Raw genomic sequence first — 18,306 nt, 5'->3', positions numbered from 1 at the left:
TTGAGGGATCACCATATCTACCATTACCCAAAACAGGAATCGTCATGAGGAACATCGAGCGCATAACTTAGGCAAGATTGAGTCCTGGGCCTCACTTGCACTCATCGCGCACTAAGGTGCTCTTTTGTTGTGCACGCAATGAGGCGCGCAGTGCCTTCGGGGTCCCGCGCCGGCTCTTCACCCCCCCCCCCCCCCCAGTTCTGGTGACATCGGGGGCGTGGCTTACAGCCCGACAAGGTGGCAACGGGCTGTGGCAGGTGGGAACATCAGGGTGCCGACCAGCACTCCTCTCTCAAAGGGGCTTTCTTGGCCACGACCGCATACTGGGCAGAGGATTTCAACATATTATCCATGATGATGCCTAGATCTTTTTCCTGGATGTGGCTGCCAATATAGAACCTTTGGGTTCCTCTTCACTATGGGGTAGACTTTCAAACGCTTGTAACCCCCGAAAACCTACCCCTGTGCGTGCCGAGCCTATTTTGCATAGGCTCAGCGGCGCGAGCAAGTCCCAGGACGTGCGTATGTCCAGGGGCTTTGAAAAAGGGGTGCGCCGGGGGCAGTCCCGAGTCCTCCGGCACAGCGGCCGTACTGGAGGTTCGCACACCAGAGGCAGCGCGCGCATGTTATAAAATCGGGTGTACATTTGTGCACGCCGGGTAGCACGCACAAATGTACCCTGCGTGCGTAATATTAAAACTCTTCCCCTATGTGTATTACTTTGCACTTGACATTACATGCCATCTGCCATTTGGATGCCCAGTCTCTCAATTTCACATGGTCCTCTTGAAATTTCTCACTGTTGTCCTATAATTTAACAATTTTGAATAATTTTGTGCACTTCGCTCATTATTCCCTTCTGTAGATCAATTACAAATTGTTAAACAGAAGTAATCTCAGCACACATCCTTGGGACACTTTGCTAGTCATATTTCTCCAATGAGAAAATAGACCATTTAGCCCTACTCTATTTATTTTCTGTCTTTCAACCAATTCTCATTGCCTTCTATCCCATGACTCTTTAATTTCCTCAAGAGTCTCTCGTGAGGGACTTGTCTAATGCTTTCTGAAAATCCAGTGCCACTATATAAACTGACTCGCCTTTATCCACGTTTATTCACCCCTTCAAAAAAATTTGGCAGAGTGGTAAGACAAGACTTTTCTCTTGGCTAAACCCATGTTTGGCTTGTTCTATTAAGCTAGGACTATATATTCAGCGTTTGTGTTCTGCATTCTATTCTGTACAATAGTTTTAATCACTTTTCCCAGCACTGATAGGCTTACCGGTCTGTAGTTTCCTGGATCACTTCTGGAACTCTTTAAGAACTGGTGCTATATTGCTCACCCTCCAATCTTTAGGTACACTAGTTGATTTTATTGATAGGTCTGCAGTTTCATTTTTCAGTTCCCTGGGATGTATACCATCCGATTCATGTGATTTGCTACTCTAGTTTGTCAGTTTGCCCTGTTACATCTTTCAGGTTTACTGAGATGTTTCATTGAATCGCCACCTTTAAATATAACTTCTGCCATTATCTGCCTTATATCCTCACTAAATGATTTAATCTGTTTGTTTAGTACACCTTTTACCTTTCGATCATCTAATGATCCAACTGACTCCCTTGCAAACGTTTTGCTTCGAATGTACCTGAAAGTTTTATGAATTTTTGCTTCAAGTTTTTTTTTCAAATTCCATTTCAGCCTTTCTTATCAATACTTTGTATCTAGCTTACTAGTGTTTAATCTGTTTCCTGTTTTCTTCATTTGCATCCCTTTTCCATTTTTTGAAAGATGTTTTTAGCTATAATAGCCTCTTTCACATCACCGTTAAACCAGACGAGCAGTCATTTGGCCTGCCTTCCACCTTTTTTTAATACGTGGAATACATCTGGTCTGGGCTTCCAAGATGGTATTCTTGAATAGTGTCCATGCCTGATGTAAAGTCTTAACTTTTGCAATTGCTCCTTTCAGCTTTTTTTCTAACCATTTTTCTCACTTTCTTATATTTTCTCTTTTGAAAATTAAATGCTATTACAGTAGATTTTCTTACTGTCCTCGCTCCATTTATCAAGTCAAATTTGATTGTGTTATGATCACTTTTGCCAAGTGGCCCCTGACATTATTACATCTCACACAAAATCATGTGTTCCACTAAGGATTAGATCTAAAATAACTCCCCCCTCTTATTGGTTCTTGTACCAGCTGCTCCATGAAGCAGTCATTTATTTCATCTACAAACTTTACTTCCTTGGCATGTCCTGATGTGATGCTCACCCAGGGAACGGCCAGGTTAATTGAAATTACCCATTATTAGTGTGTTGCTAATTTTCTTGGCATTTCATCATCTGTTCATTCTGCTCAGGTGTATGGTGGTATATCTCCACTGCTGTTTTATTCCCTTTCTCAAATGGAGTTTCAATCCACAAGGAGTGAATAAATACTATAACTTTGTACATTTTGCTGCAATATCCAGTATACACATTTGCATCTTACCAATATTTTATTTTAGATGTGATTAAGAATATAGGCCATGTTTTTTGACTAATAATGCATATTTGTTGTTGCAAACTGCTTTGGATGACTATTTGGAGTCTGGAACATGGTCAATAAGCAATTTTTAAATAATGTACCAGTCCAGTGCCGGTAAGGGGAGCTACAACTACTTAATATTTCTATAGCGCTACACGACATCTGCAGCACTGTATAAACATACAAAAAGACAGTCCCTGCTTAATATAGCTTAGAGTCTAATAAGACAAAATACAAGACGAGACGTGGGGGTATAAAGCAGGACAATGATTAAAAAGAAAAAGTTGACTAAAAGCAGACAATTGGACATAAGATTTAAAAGTGGTTTCAAAAAGATGGGTCTTTTAGATGGGATTTAAACACGGCAACAGAGGGAGCATGACGCAGCTGTTCAGGAAGACTATTCCAAGCACACGGTGCAGTCAAGTGGAAAGCATGGAGTCTGGAATTGGCAGTAGTATGGATAGGAGTGACTTATCCAATGAGCAGAGTGCACTAGGAGAGGAGAGGTAGTGAGGAGCTGCAGAGTGAAAGCATTTGTAGGTGAGAGAGGAGCTTGAACTGTAGGCAGGAGTGGATAGGGAGCCAATGAGGTGACTTCAGAAGAGGGGTTATGTGAGCATAGTGACTTTGGTAAAAGATAAGTCACGCAGCTGAATTTAGGATGGATTGTAATGGAGATGGCTTGCCAGGAGACCTGGGAGGAGCATGTTGCAATAGTCTAAACAGGAGGAGATGAGAGAGTGGATAAGGGTTCTGGTAGTGGGTGTAGAAAGGAACAAATGGATTTTGGCAATGTTATAAAGAAAGAAATGACATGTTTTTAGCAGTATTTTGGATATGCGAAGAGAAGGAGAGAGAGAGGAGTCAGAGGACTTCAAGGTTACGGGCTATTGGGACAGGGATGATGACCGTGTTATCCACAGAAACAGAGAAAGGAGGAAGAGAGGAGGTGAGCTTGGGGGAAAAGATAAGGAGCTCCGTCTTGGCCATGCTGACTTTAAGGTGGCGGTAGGATATCCAGGCAGCAATGTCAGACAGGCAGGCTGAGATCTGGGACTGGATTTCTGGTTAAATTTCTGGTGTATATAGGTAGATGTGGGGGGAGTCAGCATAAAAATAGTATTGAAATCAGGGCACCGAGGGAATTAGTATATAGTGAGAAAGAGGGCCTAACACAGAGCCCTGAGGCACATCAACTGATAGTGGAATGGCAGTAGAGGAGGAACCACCAGAGGAAATCCTAAAAGTGCATTGGGAGACATAATAAGAGAACCAAGACGGGACAGAGTCCCAAAATCCAAGCGAGGACAGAGTATCAAGGAGTAGGTGGTGATCAACAGTGTCAAAAGCAGCAGACAGGTCAAGGAGGATAAGAACAGAGTAAAGACCCTTTGGCTTTAGCCATAAACAGATCATTGGAAACTTTAGCAAGGGCTGTTTCAGTTGAATGTATAGAGCAAAAACCAGAATGGACTGGATCCAAGAACAGCTTGAGATATAAGAAAGTCAAGGCAGAAGTGAATAGCATGTTCAATTAGTTTGGAGGCAAATGGTACAGATGAAGATATTCCTTCAGGCAGACTGGAAGGTGTCTAGGTAATTTTATCTGCCTTCATGCTCTGTTTCTGTGCTATAGGTATTAGCATGATAGCTGCAAGGAGTTTATTTGCTTTTCTATACCGACATTCATTGGGGTATATCACATCGGTTTACACTTTAACATATAGAAATAGTAAGACTAAAGTGTCTTATTGCATTGTAACGGAGGCAGTTTAACAATTAAAGTAATTACGTTTTGACGGGGTGGAACATTGTAAGGATTAACTCAAAAGCTCAACAAAACAGTTTACAAAACAATTAATATATTTACATTAGGAGGTAGGCGTCTCAGGAGATATTACTTTGTGAAAATGAGTACGTTGGAATATGGGTTTAATGCAGTATGTGGGCATGCAATAAGGCTAGGTAGGAATGAGACATTTTCATTTTGTCATGAGGGGGGGGGGGGGGGGGGATGGATCTGTGGGCTTGGTAGGCTTTTTGGATTAACCAGGTTTTTAGATTTTTTTTGAAGGACTGGGTGGAGGTCTCCAATCTGAGTCGTGCAGGTAGTGTGTTCCCTAAGGAAGGGCCAGCTATTGAAATGGCTCGTTCTCTGGTTGTGGTGAGGTGTGCTTGTTTTGCAGAGGGTTTGTTTAGCAATCCTGTGTTCTTGGATCTGAGGTTTCTTTGGGTCTCATGGTGGTGGAGGGTGTCTTATCCATTCTGTGTTTTATTGTGGATGGATTTGTGTAGTAGGGTTAGGGATTTGTATTGGATTCTGTGGGTTTTTGGGAGCCAGTGAAGGTCTTTGAGAATGGGTGTGATGTGGGAGGAGCGACTGCTGTTTGTTAGGGATCTGGCTGCTGTGTTTTGGAAGAATTGTAAGGGTTTGAGGGTGGATGAAGGGAGCCCGAGGAGGATGGAGTTGCAGTAGTCCAGTTTGGAGAATAAGAGGGATTGGAGAACTGTCCTGGAGTCTTGATTGAAGAGGAGGGGCTTGAGTTTCTTGAGGACTTGTAGCTTGAAGTAGCCCTCTTTTTTTTTTTTTTTTTTTTTTTTTTTTTTATTGTTGCATTGATATGTTTTTTTAGGTTGAGCTCTGAGTCCAGTGTCTTTTACTTCATTAATGCATTGGGTGGGAGGGGGGGGGTCTTGGTTGTTCTTTGTGGGGTGTTTGTTTATGTCTAGTATTTCAGTTTTTGTGTGATTTGAGTGTGAGGGATAGTTGTGAAAGGAGGTTTTTTTATCTGGGTTGAGTAAGATTCCCATCTCAGTAGGGTGCGTTGCAAATTTTCTTTGATGGGAAGTAGTATCTGGACATCATCTGCGTAGACGAAGTAGTGGAGGTTCAGGCTGGAGAGGAGTTTGCAGAGGGGGAGCATGTATATATTAAACAGGGTGGAGGAGAGGGAAGGACCTTGTGGGAAGTGTTTTGATTCGCTGTTTAGTCGCACTTTGTAGGATCTATTTGATAAGTAGGATTCAAACCATTTTATGGTTTTGTCACCTAGTCCGATTTCGGTTAGTTGGGTTAGTAGAGAGTTGTGGTTGATGGTGTCAAAGGCTGCAGAGATGTCCAGTAATATTAAGAGATAGGAGTGCCCAGCATCGAGACCTCTCAGGGTGGTGGCTGTGAAGGATAGTAGTAGTGATTCAGTGCTGAGTGATTTCCTGAATCCATATTGGGTGGGGAACAGGATTTTGTGAGTTTCCAGGTGTTCCGAGAGTAGTTGGTTGACAATTTTTTTCCATGATCTTTGATATGAAGGATAGGTTGGAGATGGGTCTGTAGTTGGCTGGGTCGGAGGGATTTAGTTGTGGTTTTTTTAGAATGGGTTTTATTACAGTGCATTTGAGGGCTTCAGGAAAGAGGCTTTGTTCGAGGGATGTATTTATTATGTTGGCAATGGCTTCGGGGATTAGCTTGAGGGTTTTGACTGGGATGGGATCTAGGGGGTGGGCCGCTGGGTTGATTTTTTTTTTTTGTATAATCTTTACTTCTGTGGAGGCAATGAGGTCGAAGGTGGTCCATGTGGAAGATGTTGTGTTGTGGGGATTTGGCCTTTCCAGATTTGCTGGGGGATTGGTTGGTATTAACTTTGAAACTTTGTCTGTGAAGAATTGGGCGAGTTCTTCACAGGTCTTTGTGGAGTCTTCCATTGATAGTGGGTTGAGGCTTGGTTGGGTCAGGTTGGAGACAGTTGAAGAGGATTTTAGGGTTGTATTGGTGAATTTTCTTTGAGAAGAATTCTCGTTTGGCTTAGTCTGTTCTGTATATGTGGAGCAGTGTTTTTTGTATCTGTTGAGGATGGGCGAGGTAGGATATCTTTTCTCTGCTTGTCTGAGTCTTTTGGTGTTTTTTAGTTTTATGGGGGGTTGTCTGTATTGATTACTTTAGAGATAATTGGGCATTTAGATTTGGCAATTTTGGCGTTGATGGAGAGCCAAGAGTTGATGGCAGTGTTTGCATTGTTGAGGTCTAGGGTGGTGAAGGCGTTGGGGAGGGTTTCCATCAATTCTTCGCTGGGGCATGGTTTGTGGAATTCAATGTAAATTTTGGATTGGTTGGTTTCAGAGTAGAAGGTATTCAGTCGTAGTGTGGTCTGGATTAATTTGTGGTCCGACCATGGAACGCTGGTTGTCGTGGGTGGGTTGTTTGTAGATGTGGCTTTGTCATTGAATATGAGGTCAAGGGTGTGACCTGATCTCTGGGTTGGTGAGTTGACAATTTGCTTGAAGGCCATGGCGGACATGGTGTCCAGGAGGAGGGTGTATGTGGGGGGGGGAGGGGAGTGGCATCGATGTGGAGGTTGAAGTCTCCTAAGATATGATTGTGGGGAGGTTGGTGTTTATTTGGGAGGAGATGATTTCGATGAGGTGGGACAGATTGTGATCTAGGCCTTTTGGTGGGGAGTAAAGTAGCAGTATTTGGAGGTTTCTTGATTTGAAGAGGGCTATCTCCGGGGTGGGTATGAGTTTGAATTTGTTTTGGGCCAGGAGGAGTAGGCTGCCTCTTTTTTTTTTTAGGTCTGGGTAGGGAGAAGATGTCATAACTTGAGCGAGGGAGTTGATTTACTAGTGCTGTCGGATTTTTTGAGCCAGGATTCTGTGACGCATAGTATCTCAGGGTGGTTGTCTGTTAGGTCATGTAGGATGGGGATTTTTTTGTTGATGGATTGGGCGTTTATGAGGAAGAGTGTTAGGATTGAGATGGAGGCTATAAGGGTGTCTGTGTGGTCGTGGGAATTGTTCTGAGGCATTGTCAGCGTTGAGGGAGGTTGTGGTTTTGAGTGAGGTGCAGCTGCAGTTTGGGTGAGGGAGGTTGAAGTAGGTGTGCATGGTGTAGCTGGGGGGGGTCGGGATCTGTGAGGGAAGGTCTGAAGGTGGAGGTGCGTAGGGGGCAGGAGCGCAGGGTTAATTTGCTGCTGCGGGTTTCAGACTCCGCTGGCATGGGTGTTTGTCTTGACTCAGTTCTGGGGTGTCTTAGAATGCCAGATCAGTGGTCGATGGGTGGATTTGAGTGCTCCTGATCCCGGCGGATTGGCGCCGTCCACGCAGAGCTGTAGTAGGGTGATGGTAGGGGGCGAGTGAGCAGGTGTGTGAGCTGGGGAGTAGGAGTTTGGGCGGAGGTGATTTGAGTAAGTGTCTACAGAGAGAGGTCTCGGGGGTTGACTTTCTGGCGAGATATGTAGGGGGCAGGCCCCTTGGTCGCGCGACGTGTGGGAGAGCATCCGGGATTTAAAAAGCAGTCCGGTCACTGCCTCTTGACGTCATTTATTTATTTATTTATTTTTAGATTTTTATATACCGGTGTTCCTGTATTAAAATACAGATCACATCGGTTTACATTGAAACATAAAAATTACGCCAAGAGGCGGTACATATAACAAGGTTATAGAACATGGAAAACAGGTTCAAAAAATAACATTGAGAAAATTGTATAGTCTCTTTGAGAAACCAAATCATAAAATAAGGCGTAATTGTCTAAGATAAATGTGATCTGCAGAAGGGATTGCGATGGTGAGAAAATCTTGATAGCTGGAGGTAAAAAATAATCAAAGTTCTGGAAAAGCTTGGCTAAAGAGCCAGGTTTTAATTTTCTTTTTGAAGGAAGCGAAGCAGATCTCAAGGCGGATGTCTGGCGGGAGCATGTTCCATTGGACGGGTCCTGCTAAAGAAATGGAACGTTTCTGATGTAAGGATATTGTTGAAGGAACATAGAGTGTGCCTTTATAAGTTCCTCTGATAGGTCTAGATGAAGAGTGAAAACGAAGTTGGGTACTTAAGTGGAGTGGGGCTATGTTGTATGTTGACCGCCCCCCACCACGTCATGGTGGGGGGCGGTCCTCGGCGTTGGTCGCGATGGCTCCTGAGCCCGCTGGGTCTATGCTGGCCGTGTGGAGCATTGGCTGGCCCTGGGGGGTGCAGGCCTCAGCGGTCTGAAGGCTTCGGTGTCCAGGCAGGTAAGGGAGTTGTGAGAAGGATCATCTTAGGAACTGAACTCAGGACGGACTCCTTAGGAAATTAGTCATGCGATACGAGGGAATGTGCTGTATTACATTGTGCACTTCTCTAATGCCTTACTTTACAAATATGAATCCAAGGTGGTGGTGATCACGAATAAAAATGATAAATCAATGTGAAATAGCTCCATTTGCTACTTTTATGGGCTGATAACTGGTTAAAGTATAGGAAACAAGAGTAGGAATACATGGTTAACTTTCCCTAGTGAAGAAAAGTTAAACACTGGTCTTCATGCAATATAGAAGAGTGCATGAAGAGAGGTGATCAGATTGTATATGAGACAAAATTATTCAGAATAAGGAACTGCAGGAAGACCGTGTGAGACTGGTTAACTGGGCATGACATAGATGAAAGTGCTGCACACAGGGGAAACATAATCCTGATTATAGGTACACACTGCTGCCTCCAACAGGAATAAGGTCCTTGGAGTCATTGTAGGTAATACATGGAAATCTTCAGGATGGCAGTGGTCCAAGAACCAAATAAAATATATATATATATGCTAATTACACTTTGCAGAGCAAAATCCATATCCTTAATTTAAGGAAATATATGTGCCCCAGAATCCTTATATAAAAAAAAAAGCACACCCAGAAACATGTACAGACAGATGCCATGCAAGCTCTGAGCCAGGGCACAGCATCATGTTCTATCCATCTCATGAAGCTTGCTCAGAGAAGGTACAGACAGATGGCATGCAAGCACTGAGCCATCTCATGAAGCTTGCTCAGAGAAGGTACAGACAGATGGCATGCAAGCACTGAGCCATCGCATGAAGCTTGCTCAGAGAAGGTACAGACAGATGCCATGCAAGCACTGAGCCATCACATGAAGCTTGCTCAGAGAAGGTACAGACAGATGCCATGCAAGCACTGAGCCAGGGCACAGCATCATGTTCTATCCATCTCATGAAGCTTGCTCAGAGAAGGTACAGACAGATGGCATGCAAGCACTGAGCCATCGCATGAAGCTTGCTCAGAGAAGGTACAGACAGATGCCATGCAAGCACTGAGCCATCACATGAAGCTTGCTCAGAGAAGGTACAGACAGATGCCATGCAAGCACTGAGCCAGGGCACAGCATCATGTTCTATCCATCTTATGAAGCTTGCTCAGAGAAGGTACAGACAGATGGCATGCAAGCACTGAGCCATCGCATGAAGCTTGCTCAGAGAAGGTACAGACAGATGCCATGCAAGCACTGAGCCAGGGCACAGCATCCTGTTCTATCCATCACATGAAGCTTGCTCAGAGAAGGTACAGACAGATGGCATGCAAGCACTGAGCCATCGCATGAAGCTTGCTCAGAGAAGGTACAGACAGATGGCATGCAAGCACTGAGCCATCGCATGAAGCTTGCTCAGAGAAGGTACAGACAGATGCCATGCAAGCACTGAGCCATCACATGAAGCTTGCTCAGAGAAGGTACAGACAGATGCCATGCAAGCACTGAGCCAGGGCACAGCATCCTGTTCTATCCATCACATGAAGCTTGCTCAGAGAAGGTACAGATGCCATGCAAGCACTGAGCCAGGGCACAGCATCCTGTTCTATCCATCACATGAAGCTTGCTCAGGGAAGGTACAGACAGATGACATGCAAGCACATGGTTTGAGGAGATTTCATTCCTCCATGGAGTTTGACTCGATTTCTTAATTAAAATGCTTCTCATAGTGTAAGTTGGTGATTTATCTCAAAGAAAGTATAGTTATTACATTTTTGTTTTTGTTGAGATCAAAAATTAATTTTTCATTTTTGTGTTTTGCTAGTTGCTATACTTTAAATTTAGCGTTGATGGTAGTGAACTGGGTATATCTGGTTCCATGCAGGACATACATACAGGTGTCATAAAATAAAACTCTGCCTCCAGCTGCTGGGTGAGGGGACTAAACCCACAGGTCTTTGACTTGTGTTAGCAGAAGGAAAGGAAATTATCAGATAAGTCTTAATTTCTCCATATAGAACATTTTAAGAGTTGGAAGGATACAGTTAAGGGCATCACCGGATAAATATAGAAATGGGTTTGCAAGCTGTGGAAATAATTGAGCATCCCTTCCCATCTCATGGCTGGGCAAAGTTCATCTTTCTTATCCAGTATTGGGCTATAATTAACCCTATAATGCCTAGAAATTAGGAATGTGCATTTTGTGCGTACTTTGCCGACTTTCTCGTACACGCTCAAAAATGGATAGTATATGTGTATTTTGAATGAGATACAGTTTTCTCACACGTACTAGAGAGTTGGGGAGCTATGCGTGGAGCTGCTAAAACAAATGTAACAAATACACATCCTTACTAGAAATATTTTTGGGTACCCCTAGTCTCAAGTATTTAAAACCATTGGGTCAGATTTTCAAAGACCTACACGCGCCAGACCTATTTTCAAAAGGCCCAGCGGCGCATAAAGCCCGGGGATGTGTGTAAGTCCCGGGGCTTGGGGAAGGGGCGGGGCCAGAGGCCTCTCCAAGGCTGCTGGGCCGGGGGATCGAGCGCTGGCACTTGGCTGGCAGGCGAAACTTCCACATCAAAGGAACGGGGAAAGCCAGCTGCTCTCCCCGGGGGCTGGGCGCGTGCCAGCTGCTCTCCCCGGGGGCTGGGCGCGTGCCAGCTGCTCTCCCCGGGGGCTGGGCGCGTGCCAGCTGCTCTCCCCGGGGGCTGGGCGCGTGCCAGCTGCTCTCCCCGGGGGCTCGGCGCGTGCCAGCTGCTCTCCCCGGGGGCTGGGCGCGTGCCAGCTGCTCTCCCCGGGGGCTGGGCGCGTGCCAGCTGCTCTCCCCGGGGGCTGGGCGCGTGCCAGCTCTCTCTCCCCCCGGGGGCTGGGCGCGTGCCAGCTGCTCTCCCCGAGGGCTCGGCGCGTGCCAGCTGCTCTCCCCGGGGGCTGGGCGCGTGCCAGCTGCTCTCCCCGGGGGCTGGGCGCGTGCCAGCTGCTCCCCCCGGGGGCTGGGCGCGTGCCAGCTCTCTCTCCCCCCGGGGGCTGGGCGCGTGCCAGCTGCTCTCCCCGGGGGCTCGGCGCGTGCCAGCTGCTCTCCCCGGGGGCTGGGCGCGTGCCAGCTGCTCTCCCCGGGGGCTGGGCGCGTGCCAGCTCTCTCTCCCCCCGCGGGCTGGGCGCGTGCCAGCTGCTCTCCCCGGGGGCTGGACGCGTGCCAGCTGCTCTCCCCGGGGGCTGGGCGCGTGCCAGCTGCTCTCCCCGGGGGCTGGGCGCGTGCCAGCAGCTCTCCCCGGGGGCTGGGCGCGTGCCAGCTGCTCTCCCCGGGGGCTGGGCGCGTGCAAGCTGCTCTCCCCGGGGGCTCGGCGCGTGCCAGCTGCTCTCCCCGGGGGCTGGGCGCGTGCCAGCTCTCTCCCCCCGGGGGCTGGGCGCGTGCCAGCTCGCTCTCCCCGGGGGCTGGGCGCGTGCCAGCTGCTCTCCCCGGGGGCTGGGCGCGTGCCAGCTGCTCTCCCCGGGGGCTGGGCGCGTGCCAGCTCGCTCTCCCCGGGGGCTGGGCGCGTGCCAGCTGCTCTCCCCGGGGGCTGGGCGCGTGCCAGCTCGCTCTCCCCGGGGGCTGGGCGCGTGCCAGCTGCTCTCCCCGGGGGCTGGGCGCGTGCCAGCTGCTCTCCCCGGGGGCTGGGCGCGTGCCAGCTGCACTAGTGTGCACCCCCTTGCACGCGCCGAGCCCTGATTTTAAAACATGTGCGTGGCTTGTGCTAATGGTTCAGTTGCCAAGGGCAGCCGTGCCTCGTACCCCTCTGTATCTGGAAGGGGTCTGAGGCCATCTCGGACAGAATGCTAGCTGCTGTTCACAATCCCTTGAAATAAATTCATCAGAGAGACCCCAATTTTTAAAAGTTACAAATATCCAGGAGATGTAGTCAAGTCTTGTCAGCATCTATAGATAATGTGGATCAGGTGTATGTCACAGTAAATAGTCTTCTGGTATTGTTTAAGGCTTTCCCTTTTATGAACCCTGTCTGATTCTGATGAAATCAGACACCATATCTTCAATTTTAAACTGTAAAATTTTTGCTGAGTTCTTTATATCAATTAATGAAATTTGTCTATATGAAGAGCATTCCAGAGGATCTTTAGATTTTGTTTACACATTAACATTATTTATTTTATTTAAATCTTTTTCTCTACCGTCGTTAAGGTGGGTACCATCACAACGGTTTACAGTAAGGCACAAAAGTAATGCGATTAAAATCTATCAGTTTACACAGGTGCCATTAGGTTCGGTAACATAGTTTTTAAATCAATGTTAGTTGTTAAATGAGTGTGAGCACTATCATGTCCAGGACGATTCTATAGCAGTTTTGAGTCCAGGACTCATTCTATAAATGTAACTTATCCTTAGTGATGAATTCAATTAATTAAATTAAAACATACACCCTTAGTGATTCCTGTTTGTGTGGGTGTTTCGTATCTTGAACTTCCCTGAATTGAACCTTGCATTTCCCTGGTTTCTATTCTCCCTTCTCTTTCTGAAAGGCTTGTTTAAATAGCCAAGTTTTTAGATTTTTTTCTGAAAGGTTTGTTTTCTCTTTGTAGTCTTAATTCCAAGGGCATGGAGTTCCATAAAATGGGTCCCGCTAAGGATAACGCCCTTTCTCTTACCTGGGTTAGTCGTGCTGTTTTGACTGATGGAATAGTTAGGAGTGCCTTGTTGGCTGATCTTAGATTTCTGTTGGGGATGTGTACGCGAAGGGCTGTGTTCAGCCAGTCTGCGTTTTCATTGTGTATTAATTTGTGTATGGTGCATAGTGTTTTGTACTGTATTCTTTGTTCAATGGGAAGCCAGTGCAACTCAGCCAGTGTTTCCGTAATGTGGTCTCTCTTCCTTTTTCCAGTTAATACTCTTGCAGCCGTGTTCTGTAATATTTGTAGTGGTCTTATGGAGGTGTATGGTAAACCTAGTAGAAGGGTGTTGCAATAATCAGTGCTTGCAAATATTAGCGCTTGTAGTACTGATCGAAAGTTGGCGGTTGTTAGAAGTGGTTTAAGTTTTCTGAGGACCATGAGTTTGGCGTATCCTTCCTTTACTTTTATGGATATATGTTGTTTTAAGCTTAGTTCAGTGTCGATTATTACTCCTAGATTCCGTACTTTCTCTGCCAATATTATTTGATTGTTGTTATTGAGTGTGATTGGGTTGTGTGAGATCTCCATGTTTTTTTTTCTTTCTAAATGAAGGAATTCTGTCTTCTCTATATTAATTACTAGCTCCATTTGATTTAATAGTTGTTTGATAATGTCTAGATACATGTTTGCTGTGTTTAGTGTTTTCTCAATTGTATCGTCAATGGGTAATATGAATTGGATATCATCTGCGTATATGTAGTGCGTGATTCCCAGCCTCAGTAAGATTCCCTATCCTAGAATTTCCAATTAAAAACGATCCACTCCTGGCCTTTTACCTAGAGCCAGTACCTTAAAGCTAATGGGGCAATTCAGTTCAGCAAGAGACTCGGAAGATAATCCTATATATCCTAAAACAGAGATCTTTATTAAGGATACATATTGCTCTATTCTTGCAGAAAAAAGATGCAGTATAGATCTGACCCATCCATCTACTTCAAAGTTTCTCATGTTCCATGGCCATCAGATGAGTTTCTTGCAAGAATGTCGTGCTTGCCCTGTGATACTTTCAAAATTTTAGAATTTGGATCTTAACTGGGATAGAAATCCCTGGCCTGTTGACAAAGACTATATGCAAATTAGAGGTCACCCATTACAAAAAAAAAAAGCAATTTGTGGATAAGTATTGCATTTCTAATTCCTTGAATGCCTGTAGTCCATACAATTAATCTGCTATGTACTGCTCCACTCCCCCACCCATTTCACAACCAACTCCTCTTATCCTTTTGTAAAAGCTCTTCCAGAGGCTGGCCGGAGCTGGGGATGTGCTGGAGGAGGGAGTCCAGGTACACACATACCAGCTTCTATGGTTCTTGACTGGGGGCTATCGCACCAGCAGACTCGATGGGGCTAATAACTGGGAACACCCTGGTTAGTGCATATGAAGGCTTGGCTCGCTGTTATTGAGCTGCAAGCCCAAAAGGAGCAGGAGGAAACTGGGCCAAAAAAAAAAAAAAAATTAGTGATAAGAACATAAGAAATTGCTATGCTGGGTCAGACCAAGGGTCCATCAAGCCCAGCATCCTGTTTCCAACAGTGGCCAATCCAGGCCACAAGAACCTGGCAAGTACCCGAACACTAAGAAGAACCCATGCTACTGATGCAATTAATAGCAGAGGCCGTTCCCTAAGTAAAGTTGATTAATAGCCATTAATGGACTTCTCCAAGAACTTATCCAAACCTTTTTTGAACCCAGCTACACTAACTGCACTAACCACATCCTCTGGCAACAAATTCCAGAGCTTAATTGTGTGTTGAGTGAAAAAGAATTTTCTCCGATTAGTCTTAAATGTGCTACTTGCTAACTTCATGGAGTGCCCCCTAGTCCTATTATCTGAAAGTGTAAATAACCGAGTCACATCTACTTGTTCTAGACCTCTCATGATCTTAAAGACCTCTATCATATCCCCCCTCAGCCGTCTCTTCATTGCAGCTACATCCCATGTATGTATTCGTTTGGAAAGTGTAATTTTTGTTAAATGCAGTATTATATTGGGTGACAGCTTTTCTGAAATAAGGCCTGTGAAATGTACATCAGGGCCTACTGTAGTCAGCCATTTGCACAAGCATTAAATAGGAAAGTGCCTGGACTCCATCCTTGGGATCCTGACCAGTCATTGTACAACATTTAACAGTAAATATGGCCTAGAATTTATTCTCTGAAATACATTGGTGATGGTTCTTTAATGGCACTTGATGGTGCTAATATGAAAACCTGGCTTTTATTAGGCTCTGTAGAGTTTTTTTTGAGTCCTTTCCCCAGAAATCTTGTCTTGTTTCCGCAGTTCAGTGGCAGCCGCAGGATTTGACAACCATATTGCGGTGCTTCTTCAGGATGACATTGTTGTTGTTGTCATAGTAAAGGACAGAGGTAGCAGTGAGTTTGGTTGGGGCACAGCAGGCTTTAGGGACGCTCTCTGGTTTCATCAAGTGGACCTGCAGAAGCAGACAGGATTTTTTTTATTGTGCAAGTTTTATGAATAAATGCTGTACAGGAAGTGTAGCTTGTGGGGAAAAGCATGAGCTGTACAAACTGAAACTTCTGGTTTAAACTGATCGTGAAAGAAAAGGCTTACAGGAGTTCTTACCTGGAAGAATAATCTGATCAGTCGCAGGGTTTTCAGTTTACAGAGAAATATTTATTCTACAGCACAAACTGCAGTTTATAATTGACGCTCTGCTTTTCCAGAGCTACTGTTTGAGTCTGATTTTTCTTTGCAAAGGTTGGTGAATGTGTGTGCTCACTTGAAAGAGAAAAGTAAGTAAAGATGGTTTGCAACTTTGCTTTTTTAGCAAAATATAAAACAATATCATTAAAATGTTACTTGAAGACCATAGCGCATTTTTTGTTAAATATTTCCTGTAACCAATCTTAAGCAGGAAACTATCTTCCTTAGTTACTGAAGAAGGATGCTTGTCTTTCTGATTGCGGTGCCGCTGCAGAAAAGACCCGACAGTGTTTCCCTTTACAAATTAGTTGGTCTGAGCAGCGCTGCAGGGTCTCTTACCTCGCATGCATTTTAATAGATGATACAATAAGAACGTGCGGTGAAACTGCTGGTTTTCCTAACACACGCACATCCACCTCCCCTAGGTGTGCAATACTATATTTTAAGCTGCTATGTTAAGGATGCACCAGGGAAAATTGTGCATCCCTAGCACACAAATGCTTTGGGCTGCTGTGGCTCTGTGTGCATTAGGAAAACAGACATAAGAATTGCCCTGCTGGGTCAGACCAGGGGTCCATCAAGCCCAGCATCCTGTGTCCAACAGTGGCCAATTCAAGTCACAAGTACCTGGCAAGTAACCAAACATGAAGGGGTAGATTTTAAAAGGTACGCGCAGGCGTCCATGTGCACGTGTACCCGGGGCGCACGTATGGATGCCCCATTTTATAACGTGCATCTCGCGCGTGCCGATGCCTGTGTCCTTCCCGCCCCCGACCTTTATCTTACCTTTGCGCCTGCCTCTGACCTCGCTCCGCCCCTCCCTACCCCTTTCTTTGAAGCCCTGGAACATACGCACATAAATCCTTTTAAAATCCGGGCCTGAATGAATAGATCCCAAGCTACTAATTCTTACTGTTTAATAGCAGTTTATGGATTTATGCTCTAGGAACTTATCCAAACCTTTTTTAAACCCAGTGACACTGACTGCTGTAACCACATTCCCTGTACGTACCAGATCAGTCCAGACGCCTGGGTTTTGCCTCTGCACCAGCAGGTGGAGACAGAGACAAACTTGTCAGACTCTGTAAATATACCGAAGTGCCACCCTCAGCCTGCCAGTACCCACAGTCTCGTCTGATTAGCTAGTAAAGGAGGGGTTTGGGGGTTAGTGTAGTCCTTCCTTTGGTTTAGTTCTTCTTTGGTTTTGTAAAGTTACAAAAAAAAAAAAAAGGGGGGGAGGGGAATTGTTTGGTTTCCCGTAGGTCTTCACGGACGGCTCTGAGCCTCCCAGGGGGTTGTCGGGTCCTGAGGGGACATCGCCCCCTGGTTGTCAGGCAGAGATGTGGAAGTTTGGGAAAATTAACCAGCCTTAAGTTTTTATTCCTCTGTTGGTTTTCCATACCCTCCATTTTCCTAGGAAGATATTGATTTTCTTTTACAATTAGCTCGTTTACATTTTTTAATTTCTTCAATTCAGCTGTATTTTTTTTCAGTGAGCTGATCCCTTACACCATCATCAGCAGTTACCTTATTAATCCTTAACTCAATTTTCTCCAAATTATTAACTGCTGGATTCAGTTGTAATGTCACATTTTTATTTAAAATAACTAAAGTTTCCCAGATGGTTTCCAGGGAAAAAACTGAAGGTCTCTCTATAGAAATTATATCCATTTTCCCTCCTTTTAAATCTTGGCCCTGAGCTGACAAAAAACCTTCCATTATCTTCCCCCTGGTTTACTAGTAGAACTCGTTTGCTCTGCTCGTATATCTCCACTTTCTTCAATAGGCGATGGCTTGTCTGTAATCAGATCGGTTCTTACAATAGCAGGGTTCTCAGGAGGGAGTCTAACTTCCGGGGATAAAGAGGTCTCCGGTTCACGAAGATTTGCTGTGCCTTCCTGCAAGCCTTCAAGTGAGATATCACCCGGTCGAGAGGAAGCCCTTCTGCTGTGGGCATCCATTGGGCCCAACACTGGACATGGCAATTTCTTATGTTCTTTGTATGGATCCTGGAGTGACTGACTGGGTTAGAAACTGGCTGAGTGGGAGGGAGGACAGGGTTGTTACTAGCAGCGAGCCTCAGGGATCGGTCCTTGGACTGGTTCTATTCAACATTTTTGTCAGTGACAGAATGGAAGGGTTGTCCGGGAAAGGCTTGTTTGTTTGCTGATACTAAAATTTGTAATAGGGTGGACAGCCAGGAAGGCGTGGAAAGCATGAGGAGGGGATCCAGTGAAGCTCGAGAATGGTCTACGGTCTGGCAGCGAAGATTTACTGCTAAAAATTATAGTGTAATACATTTAGGATGCAAAAACCAAAGGGAAAGTATTGGAGATGAGATTCTTCTAAACACTAAGGGGCAGCTTTTCAAAGGGTTACGCGCACCGGGCCTATTTTCAAAGGGCCCAGTGGTGCGCGTAAAACCCCGGGACGC

At 45.4% G+C, this 18,306-nt stretch overlaps 2 protein-coding genes across 3 annotated transcripts in view; one reads left to right on the top strand and one right to left on the bottom strand.

Moving 5' to 3' along the window:
* Positions 1–18,306, top strand: part of PPIE (peptidylprolyl isomerase E) — a 154,118-nt gene that overhangs the window by 34,786 nt on the left and 101,026 nt on the right. The gene's annotated exons all lie outside the window — the stretch shown is intronic.
* Positions 15,453–18,306, bottom strand: part of LOC115072939 (bone morphogenetic protein 8B-like) — a 39,718-nt gene continuing 36,864 nt past the window's right edge. The window contains exon 7 of the mRNA XM_029570963.1: positions 15,453–15,639. Within this exon, the coding sequence (XP_029426823.1) occupies positions 15,490–15,639 (150 nt within the window). The 3' untranslated portion in view covers positions 15,453–15,489. The remainder of the gene's footprint in view (positions 15,640–18,306) is intronic.

The sequence above is a fragment of the Rhinatrema bivittatum genome, chromosome 11 (genome assembly GCF_901001135.1).
Source record: "Rhinatrema bivittatum chromosome 11, aRhiBiv1.1, whole genome shotgun sequence".
NCBI classification, from domain to species: domain Eukaryota; kingdom Metazoa; phylum Chordata; class Amphibia; order Gymnophiona; family Rhinatrematidae; genus Rhinatrema; species Rhinatrema bivittatum.
The sequence above is the reverse complement of the archived record's forward strand: the minus strand, read 5'-3'. Positions and strand labels throughout refer to the sequence as shown.